This window comes from Lissotriton helveticus, chromosome 6 (genome assembly GCF_964261635.1).
Source record: "Lissotriton helveticus chromosome 6, aLisHel1.1, whole genome shotgun sequence".
Classification (NCBI taxonomy): domain Eukaryota; kingdom Metazoa; phylum Chordata; class Amphibia; order Caudata; family Salamandridae; genus Lissotriton; species Lissotriton helveticus.
Genome location: NC_136067.1, coordinates 204,382,493 through 204,404,619, shown reverse-complemented (window position 1 = coordinate 204,404,619; position 22,127 = coordinate 204,382,493). Strand labels below are relative to the sequence as shown.

General features: G+C 46.5%; 1 protein-coding gene across 2 annotated transcripts in view; it reads right to left on the bottom strand.

Moving 5' to 3' along the window:
* The window catches only part of LOC144762422 (cytochrome P450 2K1-like), a 579,377-nt gene extending 563,106 nt beyond the window's left edge, over positions 1–16,271 (bottom strand). Inside the window, exon 1 of one of the 2 annotated variants that reach the window (XM_078647602.1) lies at positions 16,005–16,271. In XM_078647602.1, coding sequence (XP_078503728.1) covers positions 16,005–16,190 — 186 coding nt within the window. In that variant the 5' untranslated portion in view covers positions 16,191–16,271. The remainder of the gene's footprint in view (positions 1–16,004) is intronic. The other variant, XM_078647603.1, reaches the window with a different exon arrangement.
* Between the last annotated feature and the right edge of the window lie 5,856 nt (positions 16,272–22,127).

Below are 22,127 nucleotides of genomic sequence, written 5' to 3'. Positions count from 1 at the left end.
CGACCATGTCTATCAGGTGAGCCCAAAGACTATAGTTCAAAATAATGAAGTCAATTTGCGAGGAGTGACCCACTCTATTAAACGTATGTGCCCCTGTGGAATCTGTGTTTGATCTACCGTTGGTTGCCCTGAGGCCTTATTCCAAGCAGAGGGCATTAAGGTCAATGGCACTTTGTGTCCAGCTTCTGATAGGGGCTAGTGAAAGGGGGGGATACCTCTCCTAGCATCATCCTCCCTAGTGCCCAATATATCCTCCCTAGCCAGGGGTTCAAATGTGCAATTGAAGTCCCCGGCCAGTATGACAAGGGAGTCAGAACCACAAGAACTAAGACCCTCCTCAATGCCCGTAAGGGACAGTGTGGAGGTCCCACCCCTTGTTCCTCTGACATAAATGTTAAAGAATTCGAGCTTCCTCCCCCCAGATGGCCCTCTAACTGAGATTCTCTGTAGGTCAGGCGATTTGGTGGCTATAGGCCTGATGGAGAAACCCAGGGAGATACTCGCCCAAATTAGTAGGCCGCCGGGAGGGCGGCCCTTCCCTCCAGGCGTTTGTAACGCAGGCACAAAGTAGGTGGTATAGCCCACCTTATGGGGTGGTTCCAAGCACTAGGTTTCCTGGAATAAGCAAATCCCGAAGGATTCAACAAATGAATTCCAATCGGGTATGTCAATATTCCGTGCAAGGCCCGCTATATTCCAACTAAGCACCTTCAGGGCTTCGCCACCAACTCCTCCCAGACCTAACACATGATCACTCGCATGAGGGTCAGAAACAGTACTATGGGCCTCATCCGGGATCAAAGATAGGGCTTCCCCCTCAGGGACCTCCGAGGGGGACCGTGCAAGCTCCCCCCCCATAATCAACAACAATAGCGGGTTGGGACTGCTGCCCGGAGATCCTTCATTTGGGGTGGCTACAACCGATAAAGGTGGCACCGGAAAAGTCAACACATCGTAGGGCAACCTACATATTTCATGCACCTCCCTTTGAGAGAGATTACCCTTCACACCATGTTCGACTGGTACTACCAGGCCTATCTTATCGCTGGAGAGCTTGGGGACTGTATCAATATCTAGACAGTTGGAAGCTCCCCCCCCCTGTAATCAATTCCATACTAACAGGTGGATTACTATTTTCATGGTTACATGGAATTAACGTGGGCTTAGGGCAAAATGTAGAAAAGGTGCCATCAGAACAAGTTGAACAAGCTATCTTTGGTGTGAGTAAATCTACTTCTTCAAGGCAGCTAAATCTGTTGTAGGTTGGTGCCCCATTCCACCAACTTTGATTGCCCTGTCAGCCGTCTCCAGTCCCACCCCGAACATGATTTCTAGCCGATGCCCAATTCCCCCCGTAGTTAGAGCGTGTTCGCGGGGGATAAAAGAAAGTAAGTTGTCTAGCTTCAATGGGCGAGTTCCCCCCATAGTTGTTCCATGAGCATATATGGTGTACCGTGTTTGGGTCTTCAAATGAGACAATAATACAATCACCTGGAATAGATTTATGTGAAGTGCCTATCCATGGTACCCTTCGCACCATTAGAATTTTGCTTCTCAGAGGATTGGGTAGCGGCCTGTTTTCATCCAGCCAATGTGTTACCTTATTCCTCAGTGACCAAAAGTTTTCCTGATGGTGGTTGCCAATTTCCGGTACTCCTGTTAGCACCACTACGTACAGCCTTGCATCTGGGGGAAGATCTATAAAACCCCTACGCTGTTTCTCACTAAATTTGACCCCCTGTAGATTAGGTTGGCGTGTCTTAAATTCTTTAACCTTCAGGGCAGCTGTATCTTTCTGAGCTAATACAGATTGTGCAGGCAACTGTTTAGATACCTCCGTTACTGTGTTATTAACTTTGGTTTCGTAAGCCTTAGACCGGGGTTTAGGTATGGGTTTGATCAAAGGTATTGTGGATGAAATGACAGTGGGTGCTGGTGTGGTTTTATTTACACCGGGTGTGCTGTTAGATTTATTTTCCACTATACTAAGGGTTGCTAAGGTTAGAATGCTCTTTTCTGCCTCGAGCAGCTGATTTTCTATGCGTGATAATCTAACTTCCAGAGGGGTTAGGAGTTTTTTTAACGTTTCCCAAACAATTTTCAAAAATTCCACATCTCTTCCCTCTACCACACACACTGGTACCCCGTCATTCTCACCTTCAATTACTAAATCTTGCTCCCCTTCTACTGCAACCAGGCTAGACTCATCGGCATTCGGACTGTTTATTTCAGTAACTGGGGGTACATGAAGGAGTATACCACCCCCCCTCCTGCAGTAGGCTTCCCACCCTTGAAATACTGGGCCTTTGCTACTTTAGCCTTCTTCCTAGAGTAGGCAGATGTAGTGTTACGCTTTCTTTTTTGAATAGCACCCTCCTTAATAACACACAAATTCCTCCCTCACGCCCCCTTTCCCTTAGGAGTTATCTCTATGGGTGCCCCCCTTGCCGGATCCACCCCACCCACGGATGGACTTAGATTGATAAAAGGATGGAGTAACCCCAAATTAGGGACTGGCAAGGGGGAAGGTATGTCCAAGGTGTGATGGACATCCGCCTGCGTCTTAATTGATACTGGGCCAATCCGACGCTCGGGGGTTTTAACAGATGCAATATGACCTAAAGATGATTTCTTAGCCATTGCCAACTCCTGGGACATTCTTCTAGCTGCATCTAGTTCCATAGAAACTCTCCGTTGCAATTTATTGATCTCTACATTTTATAGATCTCTACATCTATAGCTGTATTAGTCCTGGTTATAAAGTCGTCGAGGGTCCCATTTAACTGCTTCCCTTTAGCTGCCCTACTTCTGCTTTCACGCATGGACATTGTTCCTTGGTTCCCACGAAGAACTAATAAGGTCAGGACGATGATAATATTACAGAGCTAAAAGCCAAGAGGGGTGGCCCGGTCCGGTCTCACTCGGTCTCTAACGGCCTCAAACGGCCCACCCTTTGCCCGGGCTTAGCCCCGGGCTGGGTCCCGCGCGCGTGCCGCGATGCGCGTTGGGAGTTTCAGTTAAGTACAAGATGGAGATAGGGGCGGAGCACGCCCGGGAAGGGGCACCAGCTGTGGGTGGAATGGAGAATGCTGGTCCTCGCAGTCCCGGGCGGCCGCTCGGTCTCCTTACAATCAGGAACATTTCCCCCGTGCAGTCCGGGCCTCACAGCGCCCAATGTCAGCAACACAGCAGGAGTTAAAAAAGTCTCCAGGCAAGGTAGAACAAAATTCCAAGGGTCCTGCAACTGCTACGAGCGGCTCCCGTGAAGCGGGGGCCGCGAGCAGTAATGAGGCGGTAGGTGGGGGCGGAGCACGCCCGGGAAGAGGCACCAGCTGTGGGTGGAATGGAGAATGCTGGTCCTTGCAGTCCCGGGCGGCCGCTCGGGGTCCTTACAATCAGGAACTTTTCCCCCATGCAGTCCCGGCCTCACAGCGCCCAATGTCAGCAACACAGCAGGAGTTAAAAGTGTCTCCAGGCAAGGTAGAACAAAATTCCAAGGGTCCTGCAACTGCTACGAGCGGCACCCACCTGAATAGGGCTGTGCCTGTCCCCACAGAAACAGTGCACAGCCACACTTTAGTGTGTCTGGAGACAGGACCAGGATGGGCAGGGTCTTTTACACTACAAAGACCTTTCTTTGAAGTCTCACTACTTCAAATGCTAAAATGGGTATAAGTTCTGGACTTGTAACACCATATACTCAGAACACTTCTGAACTGAGGACATTCTGCCAAGAAGAAGTGCTGGTGTGCTGCCAGGTGGGACTGCCACTTTGCTGCTTGCTTTGCTGGGTTGGCCTGCTGACTTCTGCTTCTGGCCTAGGAGTGAGCGGACTGGACTTTGCTCTCAGCATCCTGCTTTCTAAAGTTTTTGCAAGAGCTTGAGTTTAGTTTGCCTCCTCATGGAGGTCTCAGTGCCAATACATACTTAATCTGCAGCACCTGGGCTCCTCTGCTGGGAGCCCTACTCTGCCAAGTGGTGCAAAATCCAGTTCCTGGGACGTTGGAAGTGAGTTTCCTGGGCCAAAGAGAGAAGAAACCAGTAGATAGACTTTAAGCTTTATTTCAGAACCAGTGTTGCTCTTCAACACCGCAAGGCTGCCTGCACCAGAGCCTCGGTCCCCACTCAATGCAACAACCGCGACTAAGAATGAAGGCCCTAACACTGCCGTAGTGTCTCTGAAGCACCACCACAGCAGGAGTCCTGAGTACTGTGTTACTGACGCCCTTGATGCCCGACTCTGCTGCAGCTCCAGTGGCCCCGTGGTGTGACATTGAAACAACGAAGTTGACGCCTCGTGGCTTGACCCACAGAGCTCCATTGACACTGCACCACCATCAGAGACAATTCATTGCTGCAAACGCTGCATCACCTTCCCTGCATCCTGCAATGTTCCCAGGCATCCGTGGCTCAATGACTCTGCAGCGCCTCCAGAAACCAACATCTCACTTGCTTCAGTGATGCCTCACCTCCATTGTGCAATGCACCATCACTGAGTGCCAACCTGCATAACAATAAGGAACTGCTGCCGCACCTGCCCATGTGACACCTCACCCACCCAGCGCTGTGCACCGTCTTTGGTTTTCATTATTTCTAAGGTACTGTAATAGGGTCAGTGCGACTCGGTATCCGTCCACGCTCCATTGCAGTCAGCTCGAACTTTGTGGATTTTACTACATCAAGCACATTAAGAATACCCCCAGCCAGAGCTATTGTGTTGTCTGCTCTTTTGAGTTATTCTTTGTCACTCATTGAAGCCCTTTAATATATATGCTGTTGTGATAAACTGATTTGTTGGTTGATTGGGGTGTGAACCCTGATCAAGCAATAGCCACAATTCCCTTACATGGTGAACCACAAAGTCACTAAATTACCCTGTGCTAACTCCCTGGGTAGCTTGGTATAAAATGCAGTCAGGCTTAACTTAGAGGTAATATGTAAAGAATGTAAACAGCACACAAAAATGAAAAAAATTAAAACATAACAGAAGACAAAACGCACACCAATTTAGAAAAATAGAGTACATTCTCATGAATTATTTGGCACCAACCAGCCAAATATCAAATCAGTAGAAAGAGAGTTGTACAGTTTTCAAGATCTTAGAGAAAATAGCCCCCAAAAAGCCGAGGCACCAACTGTGCATATCTAGTCATGCTGACAGGGACAAAGTCACAAGTTCAGGCCAACCGTAATAGAGTTCGGGCCAGCAACAGGTACCCACTTAGGCCCAATGCCTCCACCCTCTCCCCATTGATGGTGAACCACTGCCTATTACACATAGACGTTTTGGAGGGTATGTAGGCTTTGGGCACCATCTCCTTGGCACCCAGGGACACTATGATAACCTCTCCCCACACTAGATTGGGCCATCTCCTCACCAAGTGTGACACTGGCCAACCTCTGTGATTGGCCCTCACCGGGGGGTTGTGCCTTCTTGGAGCTCTTGGTATCTCCCTTGACATGCCCTTATTGGTAGCACTCATAGCATTTAGGAAAAAACCTTCCAGGATTCTTGTCTATAAAGCCTTTCTTCTGGTGGCCAGATTCGGATTGGGACCCTTTCCCCAGTGAACTGTTTTGGGTGCCTTGAGAGAACTATTTGGTATTATTGTTATCTCCCCATTCTTTTTGTGTTGGAAATCCTGACCACTCATTTGGGAGTGCCTTCTTAGACACTCTGGTGCTATGTTATATTATGTTATTTTATTTTAATTTATAAAGCGCGCGTATACCCAGAGGTGTCTTGGCGCTAGGGACGGCGGGGAGTCTGCACTGACAACTAGTTCTGGAACAGCCAGGTTTTCAAGCCTTTTCTAAAGGAAGTGAGTGCCATAGCTTTGCTTCTTCAGCACACTTCCTGCGATCAGCAAGCCTGCTATCCACTGGGTGTTGGCAGAGCTCTGTAAAACAAACATGTGCTTCCTCAGAATTAGGTTGTAAGGCCCAGTTAAATCATCCACTTTGCTGCCCCTCACCCATCCCTTCAGTGCCTGTCTGGCATAATCTAAGAAATCGACCTGAGGACTGGTTTGGAGGCTTGTGTCTGTTCCTGAATTTCTTTTTGGTGTCAACCCAAATTTAGCAAAAAGTATGGATATCATCGGACATACTTTGTCTGATCCTCAGCTTCTAGTGTGAGAAGGGGCACTGAAGGCGCTCAAAAGGCAAGCCCGTCTGCGCCCAGCCAGGACTAGGGGCCAGAACCCCTGCTCCTCCGCTGACTTATGCGGCAGAAACACTACGGTCCCTTAATTTGGGTAACTATTTGCTGGGGGAGAGTGTGCAGGCAAGGCTGTTGGTCCAAAACCTACTGAGGCATAACAGTATAGAGGCTTATGGGTCTTTGAGGATTTAGGGACAGACTCATGCCACTACTGCATGTGGTCTGAAGGTAGCAGTGCTTAATACTCGCTCCTTGCAGAAGCACCATCTTGAAGTTTTCTCCCTGCTGAAAGATGGAGATATAGACATTTTGGCACTTATGGAAACATGGCAGGGGGATACATCTGCCCCTGATATTGTTGCAGCCCTTCCAATGGAATGTGATGCTCTGTGGCATAATAGATCGGAGACTCCGGGCGGGGGTGGCTTTCCTTTTTAACAAGAGCCTTATGGTTACTTAAATAATGGCAGAAAGCTGTGACAATGCAGATGTTTTGGGGCTAAAAATTTCCTTGAAGTCCTCCTGCATTGTACTTACGGTAGTTTATCGGCCCCCTAGGACTACCCCTGGTTTCAATACGTTTTTTTTGGAGCTCACTACTGACCTATGTTTGAGATATAAACGTCTCCTAGTAGTGGGGGATTTTAATTATCAATGGGACAAGATGCAGAGAGAGCCGGCAGCGGGTCTATTTGAGACCACTATGCACTTGATGGACTTGCAGCAATTGGTTAATAGTCCTACTCACATAAAAGTGCACATCTTAGATCTAATTTGGTCTTTACAGCCTCTGGGACAGATAACTGATATCATCCCCTGTGCCTGGTCGGATCATTCACTGTTGGGATGTTAGGTCCCAAGTGATAGTCAACTACCTCAGCCCCCGCCTTTGTGGAGGAAGGTCAGAATCTGGAAAAATATTGAGGCAGATTGCCTAATAGCCACGCTACACCCAATCCCTTCCTCTGATATGGGGGAGGATAATATGGCTCATAAATGTTCAGCTTTATTTACTCACTTACAGCAGGCCATTGATATAGTGGCACCAAAATGAAAAGAAAGGGTCGGAGATAAAGGAAAGGGGGCTCCATGGTTTGATGATACACTAAGGGAAAAGAAACAACTTCTTCACCAAGCTGAGAGGCGGTGGAGACATAGTTATGAACCAGCAGAGTTAAAAACGTATACATTCCTTTTTGCTACTTATAAATCGGTTATCCTAATTGGGAAAGCAGAATACTATAAAGGAAGGATCGCTCAGGCAGGAAACAAACAAAAAGAGACCTTTGCCATTTTGAAGGAGTTGAGTCAAAAAGTTGAGAAGAAGTCCACAATCGCATCCCCAGATTGTGATGCCTTTCAGGAGTTCTTTCTTCAGAAAGTCACGGACATCATCTTGGAAATCACCAGAACTCCTATTGGTTTCAGTTTCCTTGTCCTCCCTGTCCTAGCAGTCAGTTGTCTAAATGTCCTAGTCTTGATTTATATACTTTGGTAGCACTAGTATAGCATATTAACTCAGGCTCCCGAGCGGACCCTTGTCTTCTGAGGGTTTTTCAAATGGCTCTGCCAGGGTTGGAAAAGCAGGTTTTGAGATTACTCAATGATTCTTTAGATTTGGGTTATTTACCAACTAATCTGAAGGAAGCTAGGGTCACCCCCCTGTTGAAAAAGCCTAGTGCAGATACCCTGACCTTAAAACACTATAGGCCGATCTTGCAGCTCCCCTTTCTAACAAAAATCTTGGAGCAGCATGTATTGAAAATACTTGCAAGGTATCTGGAAGATCATCAACTGCTCCATACTAGACAGACGAGCTTCAGAGCTCAACATAGCACAGAGCTAGTGATGGTGTCCGTCTTGGACGAGATCAGAGTTAGGGCCGATTGTAAACAGCCGAGTGCCCTGATTTTATTAGACCTGTCAGCGGCATTCGATACGGTCAGCCATAGCATACTGCTGAACCATCTTACAAACCTAATTATAAATGGGCAAGTACATCAATGGCTATGGTATTTTCTGTCAGACCGCACTCAGAGAGTTCAGTTGGGTGAGCAGCTGTCTGGTCTGGGCTCCCTGTCCTTCAGAGTACCCCAGGGCTCTGCATTATCTACGCTTCTTTTCAACATCTATCTGCAACCCTTGGTGGAGGCCTTGACCCATATTGATGGTCAGGTCTTTAATTATGCCGATGGCACTCAGCTTCTTGTCCGGCTTAATAACTCCTGTCAGGATCAGGAGTCAGTAAAACATCTGCTCAGGTTCACTGTAAATTGGATGGCAGCTAATTATTTGAAAATAAATCCGGATAAAACCGAAGTGCTCATTATTCCTACAAATAATAGCCCATGGTGCGATCTTTTTCGGCCCTCAGAATTGGGAGTGGTCCCAGTACCACTCCCGGCGGTAAAAAGCTTGAGGCTGAAAATTGTCTATGTCTTGTCAGGTCTCCTTTGTTGTGGGAATCTGTACGGGTGTACTTAGGCAGTTACGGAAACTTGTTCCACTTCTATCCACATCCGCACTGCAGTCAATTGTCTCCGCCACTGTTATATCTCAGCTAGACTATGGGAATGCATTTTACCTCAGCCTTCCCCAGAAGCTCCTTAGGAGACTGCAAGTTGTACAAAATAATGCAGCTAGACTACTTTTTGGACACCCTAGGAGGACACAAGCCACCCCTCTGTTATATAAATTGCACTGGTTGCCCATCAAACAGCGAGTGCAGTTCAAGGGTCTCTGTATCGCCCACAAAGCAATTTATGGTGAGGCAACTAAATATATAAAAGATCGCTTGATGAAGTATGTTCCCGGTTGGGTTCTACGATCATCTGAGGCTTGTAGGCTAGTTCCACCCAGGTATAGTTCTAAATCCAAAGGGGGTAGAGCGTTTTCTGTCCTCCTCCCACAGGCCTGGAATGATCTGCCGGAGTACTTGCGAAAGGAACCGGTTTCGCTCATCTTTAGAAAGCTCTTAAAGACCTTCCTTTTCAGAGAGGCACTAACTACTGCGTAATCTCTGCATCCGCTGCTGCCAGTTATTTCTGCACTAGTGACTTGCTCACTTTCTAGAAGCGCTTAGAGACCGGTTGGTGATTTGCGCTATATAAAAATCATATACAATACAAAACAAGGGTATCCTTCCCCACTGTGGGCAAGTGTTTCCACAAGCTAACCCCCTCCCCGAACATTCCTCTTGGATCCTATCTACCCTTAGAGCAACTTCATATGCAGCAAACCACTTGTCTATATCATTTCCCACCACAGAGTTAGTCACCTGCCCATGTGGTATGCAGACTTTCACCCATCCAGCAGACACTGTTGGTACGCTGCCACTATCAATGTTAGGTCCTGTAGGTTGTCTTGCCTTTAGCTCCAGCTCTCTCATGTTTTTCAAATGCTCAAACAGTAGCTTTTTCTCAACTAAGGCCCTCTCAACCTTCTCATTCTCTGATTAAGGTCTGAACCCTGGCCAAGCAACAGCCACAATCCCTGGAAGGGTGAACCATAAAAAGTCACTACATTAATCTGTGCTTAGCCCTTGCATGAAAAGTATTCAGGCTTAACTTAGAGGCAATGTGTAAAGTATTTGTGCAGCACACAAACAGCTATGAAGTGCAAACACAACACAAGAAAAATCCCACACCAATTTAGAATCATATAGTACACTTAAAAAACATATTGACACCAAAGCAACAAAAATCCAGACAGTAGTACAAGAGTTATGAATTTTTAAAGATCTTAGTGGAGAGGTGTGGCTCACTGGTTAGAGGCTGCAGACCTGTAAGCAGAGAACGTCCCCGGACCAGGGTTCAATTCCCGACGCGGCAGGGTCTTGGACCAGGGTCAACGGACTCGATAATTCTCGCCTCAGCGCCTACTCTAACCAGGGAACACACTCGGTAACTCTGGGCATTAAGCTTGCCTCATCTCTACAACGGCCCCCCACAGACGCCGGGGATGCCTGGTTTCACCCTGGAGATACCCAGCAAGGGACCATCTCACAGGGAAAACCAGGACGGGTTCCCCAGCGATCTACAGTGCCAGGACACTCGGGTAGAGTAACAGTGCGCTTTACAAGTATCCCACATTTAGTGAAAAGAGTGACAAAAAGCCCAAAATGCCAACTGTTGCTATCTGCTTACGCCATCCGGGGGCAAAGATAAAAGTTTAGTCCAACCGCGATGGAGCTCAGGCCGGCTACAGATTGAGCAAAGTTCCTGAGATCATAGTTGTGGAGCGTTGCAAGATTCTGTGTCAAGGATGTGTTGCACAGCCAATGCAGTGCTTTGGTCTTTAATGTGGAGCTGCAATGCGATATCCTGCATTGTCATTGAGGATCCTGTCGACGAGGGCTTGCAATGCGAAGTCTGGTGTTGAGGATGAATTGCTCATTTGAGGCAATTCTTCGGTTCTGAGGAGCTGATAGGCTCATGTGAGAACCTATGGCTTTATCATGGTTGCTGTTGATGAGAAACGTGGGGACCTGCGTTGACAAAGCTTTGCACAGGCTGCAGTTCTGATACAGCTGCAGGGTCAGTGCAGAGTTCTTCGTGTCTGGAGAACCCTTGCAGCAGAGGTAATGCATTGGTTTTGCTTGAGTTTGTGCTACGTAGCAGTGGAGATAGATCTGTTCTGCTGAGTCCAAAGACAGGCTTGCAGAGCATCTTCAGGCCGACTTCCAAGGGTCCAAGTCTGGGGTGGCACCACTTATCAGGGTGCACTTACAGATGGCAGAGTCCAGGTGCTGGGTTTAAGGTTGTTTGAGCCTTCTATCCCTGAGGCTTTAGTCAGGAAGCCAGCCAACTAGACCTTGGAGTCACTTTGGAGTACTGGGTTCAACAGATGCAGGTCCAGTTTTTCTCACACTTGGAAGAGGGCAGCAGGTCAGCACAGCAGGACAGCTGTGTTTTAGAGTGGCAGTCCTTTCAGCAGCAGGGCAGTCCTTCTTTTTGGCAGAGTATCCACAGGTCCAGAAGTGTACTGAAGAGTTGGTATCTGAGGTCCTACTTTCATACCCTTGTACCCTCCTTCTAGACTTTGTAAGAAGCTTCTAGACAGTGGCTTTGAAGTACATGGAATTTCCGGACTGCCCTGCCCTGCCCTGGCTCCAAGCTGGCTGCAATGACAATGTGGAGGTGATTTGTGTGAAGGCAGAGCAGCACCTATTTAGTTGCAAGTGGAGATGTATTCAGCTCTGCCCCCATCCTGCCAGAATATGGCCCATTCAGGTACACTTAATCCCTTTATTGTGTGACTGTCTGGTAGGAATTCACAAAGTCTTACTGTCTGTTATGCTCAGTCATGTGACTCAGGACAGGTTGCAGGCACAAAAGGGCTAAGGGCAGAAAATGCTAACTTTCAAAAAGATGCTGTTTCAAAATTGTAACAAAAACCTGACTTAGTCATTCAGTAGGGTTTTTCATTACAATTCTAAAGACATAAAAGATGACATAGATAACTGATCCTATTTGGAAATTATAGCTCATTAAATCTGTTAAGGCATCTCCTATGTTAACCTATGGGAGGAGTAGGCCTCACAGACGTGAAAAAGGAATTTAGGAGTTTTTCACTACCAGGACATGTAAAACTAAAAGGTACATGTCCAACCTTTCAATTACAAAGCACCCTGCCCTATGGTTTACCTCTGTCCTATCCCAGGGGGTGACAGAAGTAATTAAAGGGGAGTTTAGGGCTTGACAAAGGGGTTTTATTGCCAAGTTGACCTGGCAGTTTAAAACTGCATTCAGGCTGCAGTGACAGGCCTGGGACATGTTTTAAGCGACATTTTTTAAGTGGGTGACAAAACAAGTGCTACAGGCCTACTGGTAGCATTTAATTTACAGGCCCTGAGTATATGGTATACCACTTTATTATTATTAAAAAAGACATTAAAACTAATTTATGGGCCATCTGCTGCCTAAGCTCATGCCCTCCCCCAGGACACAGATAACGTAAGACCTGGCTCTTTGATGGAAACACCTCATTTACAGCACCTGGATACCGCTAGGGTGAGTGTGCTGCACTATACAAATGCTGATTTTTTGATTGATTATAGGCTGCTTGATATGGTGGTGTGCAAATTCTACTATTGTAAACACAAATACTTTGTGAACACATACCGCCTGTACAGTGTAATGACGTGTTAATCTAACATGGAATGGGGGCCTATTTTTCAGATCAAATTGCTCACAGAATTCTCAATTTCATAGGCATTAATGCTCGCACTTACCACCTGCTCTGAATAAGTTGTAAATGGGAGAGGGTACTAAGTGGGGCTGGGCAAATGATGGGGTTTATGGAGAGTGTCAACCAACAGGGCAGGCTGGTGCAGACAAGGAGCAGACCTCTATACTTCCCCCATGTCATATCAGGATATTAGACAGGAGTATAGCTTTAGAGGGGAGGGTGTTTGGGGTGCGACACACCCAAAATAAATACATTCTTGGTTTGGTAGTTGAGTCTGAGTCGGGTCTGCTCTCTCTGTGTTAACTTTTCTTGTCATTCTGATTTCACTATGAGGTTTTAAGTAATTTTTTGGGATAAGGGATATGCATATATTTAGGCTTAGATTTGCAATGATATTGAATTGGGGTTGTGTCACTTTTTTGACAACACCCAAATATTGGGTATTTACAAAGCCATGCAAATGATGATTTGAATTTGCTTTGTAAGGATAAGAAATACAAGGAAGCACAGTGTGCTGCTTTGGGTTACTTTGCATCAGGCAGGCTTTCCATGGGTGGTGCATGGGCATTTCCAGACACCCTACCCATGGATTGTGACACAAACCTACATTTATAGAGAGCTGTAGACATGGGTTTATGCCAAAATGGTGTGCCCGTACGAGGTTGGCATAACGAGGAGAAATATCTGTATTTCTCTTTGTTGTTTACTCTTTGCAGGAGTACTGCATTCTGCAACACACATACACAGAGGAGGAGGTCTCCAAGGGTAGTTTTTGTGCAGGATAGTTGTCTCTGCTTTATTAAACTATCCTGACCATAAGCAAGACATTCTTGCACTATGGCATTGTGCTAGGCAGCCTAAAGTGCTGCACTGCATCCGGGGAGCAGAAATGTGCCATTCCTTTTAAGATATGTCACATGTATTCTCTTTTCACGTGATGCAACACAGTGCGGTATCTTGGCTTGCTACACTGTGTTGCAACACTTCTTTCTAAATATGCCCCTTAGTAACTGGGTTACCAAAAAGTATGAAATCCGCCCCTAGAAGTTACTCCTTGAATAAATACGGATTTACTACTCTTTACATTTCACAAACATTGATAGTAATAATAGGCTTGGAAACCTTTTACCACTGTCAGTTTTCTAGGCATACCACTGGCAATCAAACACCCACAAGGTGATGGGATGAATACTTGCCAATAGTCTAACCTCTGGCAATCCCCGTGGTATCATTCCAAACCATTGTTTTTTGGCCACTTTGCCACTCACAACAGAGCGCCTAATTTAGAATGTGGCACACTGAGTAAAAACAGACATGGTGACGGAAGACTTTACTGCATTCACTCCACTTGCCCAATTTAGAGATGCCTTCCTGCCCAGCAGACGTCTCTACACATTGGCTGCAATGGCGGTTGCTGTCCGGGTATGAAAAGTTTACCCGATGACAGCACCAAACATAATGTCCAGCCATCAAACGTTTCCAAAGTGTTTTCTCTTTCATAAACAAACTCCTAAAGTGGAAGTTCATTAACAAAAAAAGTAATGAATACGTACGCTTTATTTCATGGCAATGGGGATCTTTTTTCTTTTTTTAATGTCCCCCACCACCAAGATATCCCTAGCAGTAATAGACAGTAAAAGAAAAGAAGCCATCTGACCATGCAGCCTAAACAGGGTGGACATTTGGATTGTCGGATGGCTTGCTTTTACGCTGACAAAGTACATTTCACACCATCTGCATAAAATGTGCGGTCCACCCGAATCAAAATGGGGCTGGTGACCTTGAATGTGGCAGAGAGGGTATTCCATCACTGTTGCAACAGAGTACATATCTGCCAAACTATAAATCAGCCCCTGTGGCCCATCTAATGCAAACCAGTACTGGAAACAATCCATCCTTAACCTTGGTCTCCACATACATTCACCCTTTGGCCCACCGCTATATTAGTTGGGAAATCAGTGTGCAACCTGCAGGTCACAGGCACATATTCAATCAAAACCAAATCAACCTTTCACCGCTCTCTCTGTTGTTGCTAAACTGAAAATTGTTAAGGTGGTTACTAATGTACATCTTTTAGTAAATCACCAGGTGATCATTTATCTCAGGGTTTACAATCCATAAATATCAGTATTATCACAAACAGGAATACCAGGGCCAGCATGTCTAGTACTGTAATGAGCAAAGAAACTTTTCAATAAAGATGAAATACAAATATGAATGATTAGAAATGATTACAACAAATTAAAAAGGAAATTGATGATAAAGAAGCTTAGGGTAGAGTAATTGTATGTTGTTCATATTGTAGATACAGATTTTCATTGCAGTGCACTTTTCATAGCCATGATGTGCATTCTAAAAATAACTGTAAACTTACGCTATTAAAACATATGTATCGCAGATAGCTTAACTGTCTCTAAGGTAATACAATTTATTTCAACTCTATCTTCCACATATATGTATATATATATACTTCTTCCAAGCAACATGGGGGGTGTATTTATGCCCCTCGACTTCCAGTCTAGGTGCCTTCCACAATTTCAGCTGATGGTTGCAGGAGGTGGGCACCCAGGGATTCAGAGCAAAACAAAAAAAAGACAGAAAAGGGAGGAAGAAGGAGGAGGCAAATATGCAAAAAGCGTGGCAAAGGGAGAAAGCAAGGAAGAAAAGGAAAGGGCAGGATTGAGATCAAGAGACCAAAAGAGTAAGGTGGTGGATGAAAGAGGCGTAAGGCAGGGTCAACATTAGGCAGCTTATGTACTCAGTAAACCTCATGCTGCAGAGATGCAAGGATGATATTGGCCCAGATGCCAGCTAGGAAAATAGCCCCTTTGACTTCTGTTGGGGTAGTAAAATACAGCAAACATTAGGGTTCACTTCTGCACCAATGGTAGCTGTGCCCTTTCCTCAGGAAAACAGGGGGCAGGCAGGTAATTTATTTTAGACACTAAGCACTGCTAAATAGTAAGGGCCTCATTAATGAGGCTGGGCGTCACTTTTACGCCGCCGGTGCGTCACTTTTTGTGACGCACCAGTGGCGTAAAAAATATGCCTTGCTGCGAGATATTTACACAGTGACGCATCTAGGTAGATGCGTCACTTTGTAAACCCCTGCGCCACATTATACCTACGCGAGGTATAATGTATGCAGGGGGGGGGCGTTCTGGCGCAAGAAAAGGTCATAGAAGTGACGCAGTGAAATCTATAAGATTTCACAGTGCCACTTCTCGGACACAAATGCGTCAATTTCTTACGCCTGCCTCACAGCAGGCGTAAGACTGACGCAGGCCCTTTCACATGGGGCTTGCCCCATGTGTAAGGACACATTGCTGGAGTTGCGTCACTTTTGTGACACACTCCAGCAATGCGTCACTTTTGCCCCTACAGATACGTCAGAAATACTGACGTATCTGTAACTCCTTGCGCCATGATGCATCAAACTGTAAATATGACGCATCTTTTGTGTCGCAAGGAGAGCGCAGTGAAAAGTGACGCATCGCTGTTTTCACCCAGCGATGCGTCACTTTTCATAAATGAGGCCCAAAGGATTTACAAAGTCAAATATATTTTACCTCATCATTCCGTGAAAGTTGCACACTCATAACATTTCGAATGTTACTTTAAAAATGTGGTCAGAGGAAGGTGAACTCTTTACCTCTATGAAGGTTTTCTGTGGTCTCCTGAGGTCTAGCAGATGTAGGTTTCCAATCAGTGGGAGAGGTCTTGGCCCAGGTGGAAAATTATTGGCGATGCTCCTCTTCCAGGCATCGGTTGTGCTTTTTACAGTAATAAAGATAAACAAAATAATCAAAAGAACTATAAAAAATCCAGTCGGATACATTTCTCCTGGGGCGGTAGAGGCACTGTTGTAAATGCACAGAAATGCAGCTGTGTCGGTGTATCTATTTATATTTTTGCGCCTGGAAATAATTAATTCATTTCACTTGGCGAGCTTCCAGCCTTCCTCCTCCTTTAAGCTCTGGTGCAGAAACTCCAGTGACAGTAAATGCTGTCTCATTATTAACAAAAACGAAGGGCATGCGATGGCTGCCAAATGTCGTTTTGTATGTGCAAAGGTTCATGTCCTCACAGTACAAATAGGCAGATGTTGCAGGTCACTGTTTGGAGCACACCGAACACTTGTCATTTAGCTCCACAGCTAATGCTGTGCTTGTTATTGGTCTTCACAAAGCTGTGTTTATGCTCTTCAAAATCATGTTCACCTTACTGGTAAACTACTTATCATTACAGTAAAAGTTCTTAAAAAAGATAAGCGCTTTTGGTTTTGGCATTGAACAGGGTCCACGACTCACAATGTGGGTAGATTTGGGGCACAGCCTGCACAATACCATGACTTAGGTCTTCATATTGGAAGGGCTAGATAGGATTTGCTTTAATTCTCAGATAAGGGCCCGACCAAGTGCATCACAATAGCAACACTCGTTGCTTAACGCCTTCAGCGCGCCGCAAATTTTGGCGCTGTGCTGAAGGTTCTAATGAGCCAACGGGCTCATGACGGAACGGTTCCGTCATGAGCATCGAAGGGGTTAAATGAGATACTAAACTTTTGGGTGGAGACCGTTCGTAGGAAGTTGGCTCCGTATGTACTATACCAAAGTAAGTATAGTGTGCACAGAGTCCAGTGGAACCCCAAAGGTAGGCAGAGGTAAAAGTAGATAATACCTTACTCTCTATTTGTGGTAGTGTGGGTGAGCAGTAGGGCCTTATCAGAGGGTAGTGCTAAGCATGTATTGTGCACACTCAGGCAAGGAATGATTTCACATACTCAAGGACTGAACTCAGACCAATCTGTTTGTATAACAATATTATTTAAGTTATCTTTTATTTTCTAGAGCCAGGCCTGGCAAAAGTAAGTATAGCAATACTTTGCAAACATAGGCAGTTTAACTACAATTCGAAACAGTAAATCAATTTACAGTCAAGTTACTTGGTAGTTGCTTTCCTCACGCAGCCCGGTATCACTAGATACCAGGCTGGTGCATTTCCTGAGGGAAGGAAAAATAGAGTCAATACGTTTTGCAAACTAATCACAGGTTTACAATTTATTCATGAGCCAAATTTAGTTCTGTGACGGTACACCCGGGTTTACAGGTCCCTGAGTGAGATTCGGTTCAAGGAGCACTCGAGTCACACCACCAGTGGCACCAAGGCAGCCAGGTGCAGAGTGCAGGATCCGTATGTTAGCCAACGGGCTAGCATAGTCTTGGGTGTGGGGTACTGCGGCAAGCAGGCCACCAAGTTGAGCGAACAAGGACTCATGGGGTCAGGGCCAGCACTGAGGCTAAGTGACATACACAAGAACTACATCGCCTCCGGCACAGAGGTGGCCGGGTGAAAGATGAGGTCTTAGCTGATGTTGCTGATTTGGTCAGCGGCTGATGAGGCAAATAGGGTCTTTGCAAGTTGCTGCTTTATGGTTACGGCGTTGATGACGGAGTTGGTCGGACAGTCACGGTTAGTTCTTCTGGACTGCTTTGGTTACGGAGTCAGTCAGGGTGTTTGCCTTCATTCGCGGTTGAGGGGGATCTTCAGTTAAAGGCTGCAGGTTGGTTTTTAGGAGCTTGCTTTTTAGGCGTCACTATGATCCAGACTTGGATCATTGTCAGCACCTAATTAAAGTGTCGGTTCACTCTGGCTCGGGATGCCAGGAGAGGAGTGGAGGAGGCTCATGGAGTAGGCCGGAGGAAGAGTTGGCTTCGTTTGAGCAAGTCCGAAGCCCACGGGAGAAAAAAGTCCTTTTTTTAGATGCAAAGACAGGGCAGGTTTGAGGACTGCTGGCTGCTGGACACACGGAGGTTCTGTTGGAAGAGTCTGAGGTTGGGACAGGCCTGTTGGGCTGGGGCTAAAACAATTAGTGTCCTCTTCTTCTTCTCCCTATACGTCTATTCAGTCCTTTTTCATGTTTTCTTGTTTTCAACTCTAGTCTGAGGAGGCAAGGTTCTGGGTTGCCCCGAAATACTCAATTTAGGGGTTTTACTGGTAGGGACAGGTCAGTGCCAGTGGGCCTCTTCCTTGGGGTGGGTACAACCCCTATTAGGCCACCCTACAGTGGGAGGGGGACATAGGTCTCACTTTGGTTGGTTGGGTCCCACCATCTACTAGATGGTGGGGACTGAGAGTTATGTTTCACCTGGCCTTCCCCACCTGAGGGGTGGGGTTGGCAAAGGTGGGCACACCTTTCTTTCTGATTTGATTTTCCCACCCAATGGGGGTTCAGAACCAGTGGGGGCCAGTTGCTGAAAACAGCAAATGGCTGGAGTAGCTCACATACGCGGCAGGCCTTTAAAGCTTCCCTTCGTGGACCCTGCCCTTCCTGGGGGAGGAGGCTTGGCACCTTGCCCCAGGATGTGCTCTGTCCCAACAGTCCAGAAACATGTCTGGTGGTGTCAGTTGGCAATCAGCCATACAGCCGGGACACTAGAGATAGGTCGTTCATCAGAGGGCACCTCAAAGATGCCCTCTAAATGCATTTTTTTATTAAATCCCACACAGGCATCAGTGTGGGTTTAATGTGTTGAGAAGTTTGATACCAAACTTCCCAGTTTTCAGTGAGGCCATTAAGGTGCTGTGGAGTTTGTAATGACAACCTCCCATACCATTTACTCTTTTTGGTATTAATGCACTTACAATGTCCAAGAATTGACTTAGACACTGTAGGAGTATAGGGCTCATGCACCTGCGCCTCACCACTGGCACAGTGCACCCAGCTAAATGAGGGGATTACCTGGGCCATGGCAGTGGCTGTAGGCGTGGCGCACAGGAATGTGGGTCATGTCGAATTTTCACTTTTGTTCTGCACCAAAACCATGCAGCCTGCCATGGCAGTGTGTGAGTGTAAATGTATGTAGCTTCTAAGGGTGGAACAATAAGTGCTTCAGCCCTTAGAGGCCTTCCTTGGTCGCAGTGCCCTTGGTACCTAGGGTACCATTTACATGGGACTTACATGTGGCCCGGGAATTGCCAATTGGGTTTTGCAACAGTACATTTTAGGGAAAGAACATAGCCCTGTGTGAGATGTTGGTCTGGCATATGCTGTCCACTATTCTAGTGGGCACCTTGCACCAGTCCAAACTACCCTTATTGATGGTAGATTAAAGACAACCTTTAAAGAAAGCTATCCTAGTGATAGCTGTGGAGGTTCTGGATTTGAGCCTTCCAATAAAGGATGTTGGGTGCTGCTGTGTCGGTTTCCGGATTGGACCTAACAAGCCTTGGCAACAGCAACCCTTGCAGGAATCAAAGAAATGCTTCGGTGCAGACCAGCAAGGACCCAGGGACACACCACGTGGTGAGAAGTCAGGGCACATCTGGAGCAACCAGAGAAGCCCATGGAAAAATAGAGTTCCCTTCACAGGGACCCACCAGTTGAAGGACCAGGGATCGTGAAGGAGCCTCAAGCGGAAATGCAAGAAGCGGGCTCACGGAACACTAGAGTAGAGTGTAGGCCCACAATCATCAGCACAAATGGTGCTCAGGGCTTGGGCTACAAGTAAACCAAAGCACAACTTCAGGAACGATAGGGCATCAATGCACTAGCAAATGTGCACGGTGTCCAGGGATTCTGGTTTCACATCACTCGTGAGGGTTGCACGTCTCAGCTTTCCTAGGGACTCGGGTCTGCCTCTGAGAAGTCTGGATTTCTCCTCTTCCTGGGCGGCAAATACTTTGGCGTCCGGCGGGAGCTTCAGAGATGAAGACCAGCAAATGCTTTGTTGGTGCCTGCTTGAGCAGGGGTGTCACTCCTTGACCCCAAGGGAGATTCTTCCATGCTCTAGTCTTCAGTAGAGCATTGAAGTTCCAGGATTCAGTGTCAGAGTTTTATCCCGGTGTAATCCAAATCCTATTGCCAGGGGTTCTTTACTTACACTAAAGAAAGGGATTGGACATACTCTGGGGACCCACCCATCTGTTTGTCCAGTTTCACGCCAGAGCAGGGGCTGGTAGTCCCTGCAACTGGTTTGAACTGGGCTATGCACAGGGATACCAAATGTGCCCCCAGTGGCTGCACCAGAGCCTCGGTCCCCACTCAATGCAACAACCGCGACTAAGAATGAAGGCCCTAACACTAGTAGTGTCTCTGAAGCACCACCACAGAAGGAGTCTCGAGTACTGTGTTACTGACGCGCTTGATGCCCGACTCTGCTGCAGCTCCAGTGGCCCCGTGGTGTGACATTGAAACAACGAAGTTGATGCTCGTGGCTTGACCCACAGAGCTCCATTGACACTGTACCACCATCAGAGCCAATTCATTGCTGCAAACGCTGCATCCTGTAATGTTCCCAGGCATCCGTGGCTCAATGACTCTGCAGCGCCTCCAGAAACCAACACCTCACTTGCTTCAGTGATGCCTCACCTCCATTGTGCAATGCACCATCCCTGAGTGCCAACCTGCATAACAATAAGGAACTGCTGCCGCACCTGCCCATGTGACACCTCACCCACCCAGCGCTGTGCACCGTCTTTGGTTTTCATTATTTCTAAGGTACTGTAATAGGGTCAGTGCGACTCGGTATCCGCCCACGCTCCATTGCAGTCAGCCCGAACTTTGTGGATTTGACTACATCAAGCACATTAAGAATACCCTCAGCCGGAGCTATTGTGTTGTAGGGGCTATTAATATCAATTAATAATAGATGTTTGCAATCGTAAGAATTCTCCCTATTTACTCTGCTCTTTTGAGGTATTCTTTATCACTCATTAGAGCCCTTTAATATATATGCTGTTGTGACAAACTAATTTTTTGGTTGATTGGGGTGTGAACCCTGATCAAGCAATTTGATTGGGGTGTGAACCCTGATCAAGCAATAGCCACAATTCCCTTACATGGTGAACCACAAAGTCACTAAATTAACCTGTGCTAACTCCCTGGGTAGCTTGGTATAAAATGCAGTCAGGCTTAATTTAGAAGTAATATGTAAAGAATGTATGTAGCACATAAACAGTAACAAAGTGAAAAACATAACAGAAGACAAAACGCACACCAATTTAGAAAAATAGAGTACATTCTCATGAATTATTTGGCATCAACCAGCCAAATATCAAATCAGTAGAAACAGAGTTGTACATTGTTCAAGATCTTAGAGAAAATAACCCCCAAAAAGCCCAAGCACCAACTGTGCATATCTAGTCGTGCTGACAGGAAAAAGTCACAAGTTCAGGCCAACCGCAATAGAGTTCGGGTCAGCAACAGGTACCCACTTAGGCCCAATGCCTCCACCCTCTCCCCATTGATGGTGAACCACTACCTATTACACATAGAAGTTTTGGAGGGTATGTAGGCTTTGGGCACCCAGGGACACTATGATAACCTCTCCCCACACTAAATGGGGCCATCTCCTCACCAAGTGTGACACTGGCCAACCTCTGTGATTGGCCCTCACTAGGGGGTTGTGCCTTCTTGGAGCTCTTGGCCTCTCCCTTGACATGCCCTTATTGGTAGCACTCATAGCATTTAGGAAAAAACATTCCAGGATTCTTGTCTATAAAGCCTTTCTTCTGGTGGCTAAATTTGGATTGGGACCCTTTCCCCAGTGAACTGTTTTGGGTGCCTTGAGAGAACTACTTGGTATTATTGTTATCTTGCCCTTCTTTTTGTGTTGGAAATCCTGACCACTCATTTGGTAGTGCCTTCTTAGACACTCTGGTGCTATGTTATGTTATGTTATTTTAATTTATAAAGCGCGCGTATACCCAGAGGTGTCTTGGCGCTAGGGACGGCGGGGAGTCTGCACTGACAACTAGTTCTGGAACAGCCAGG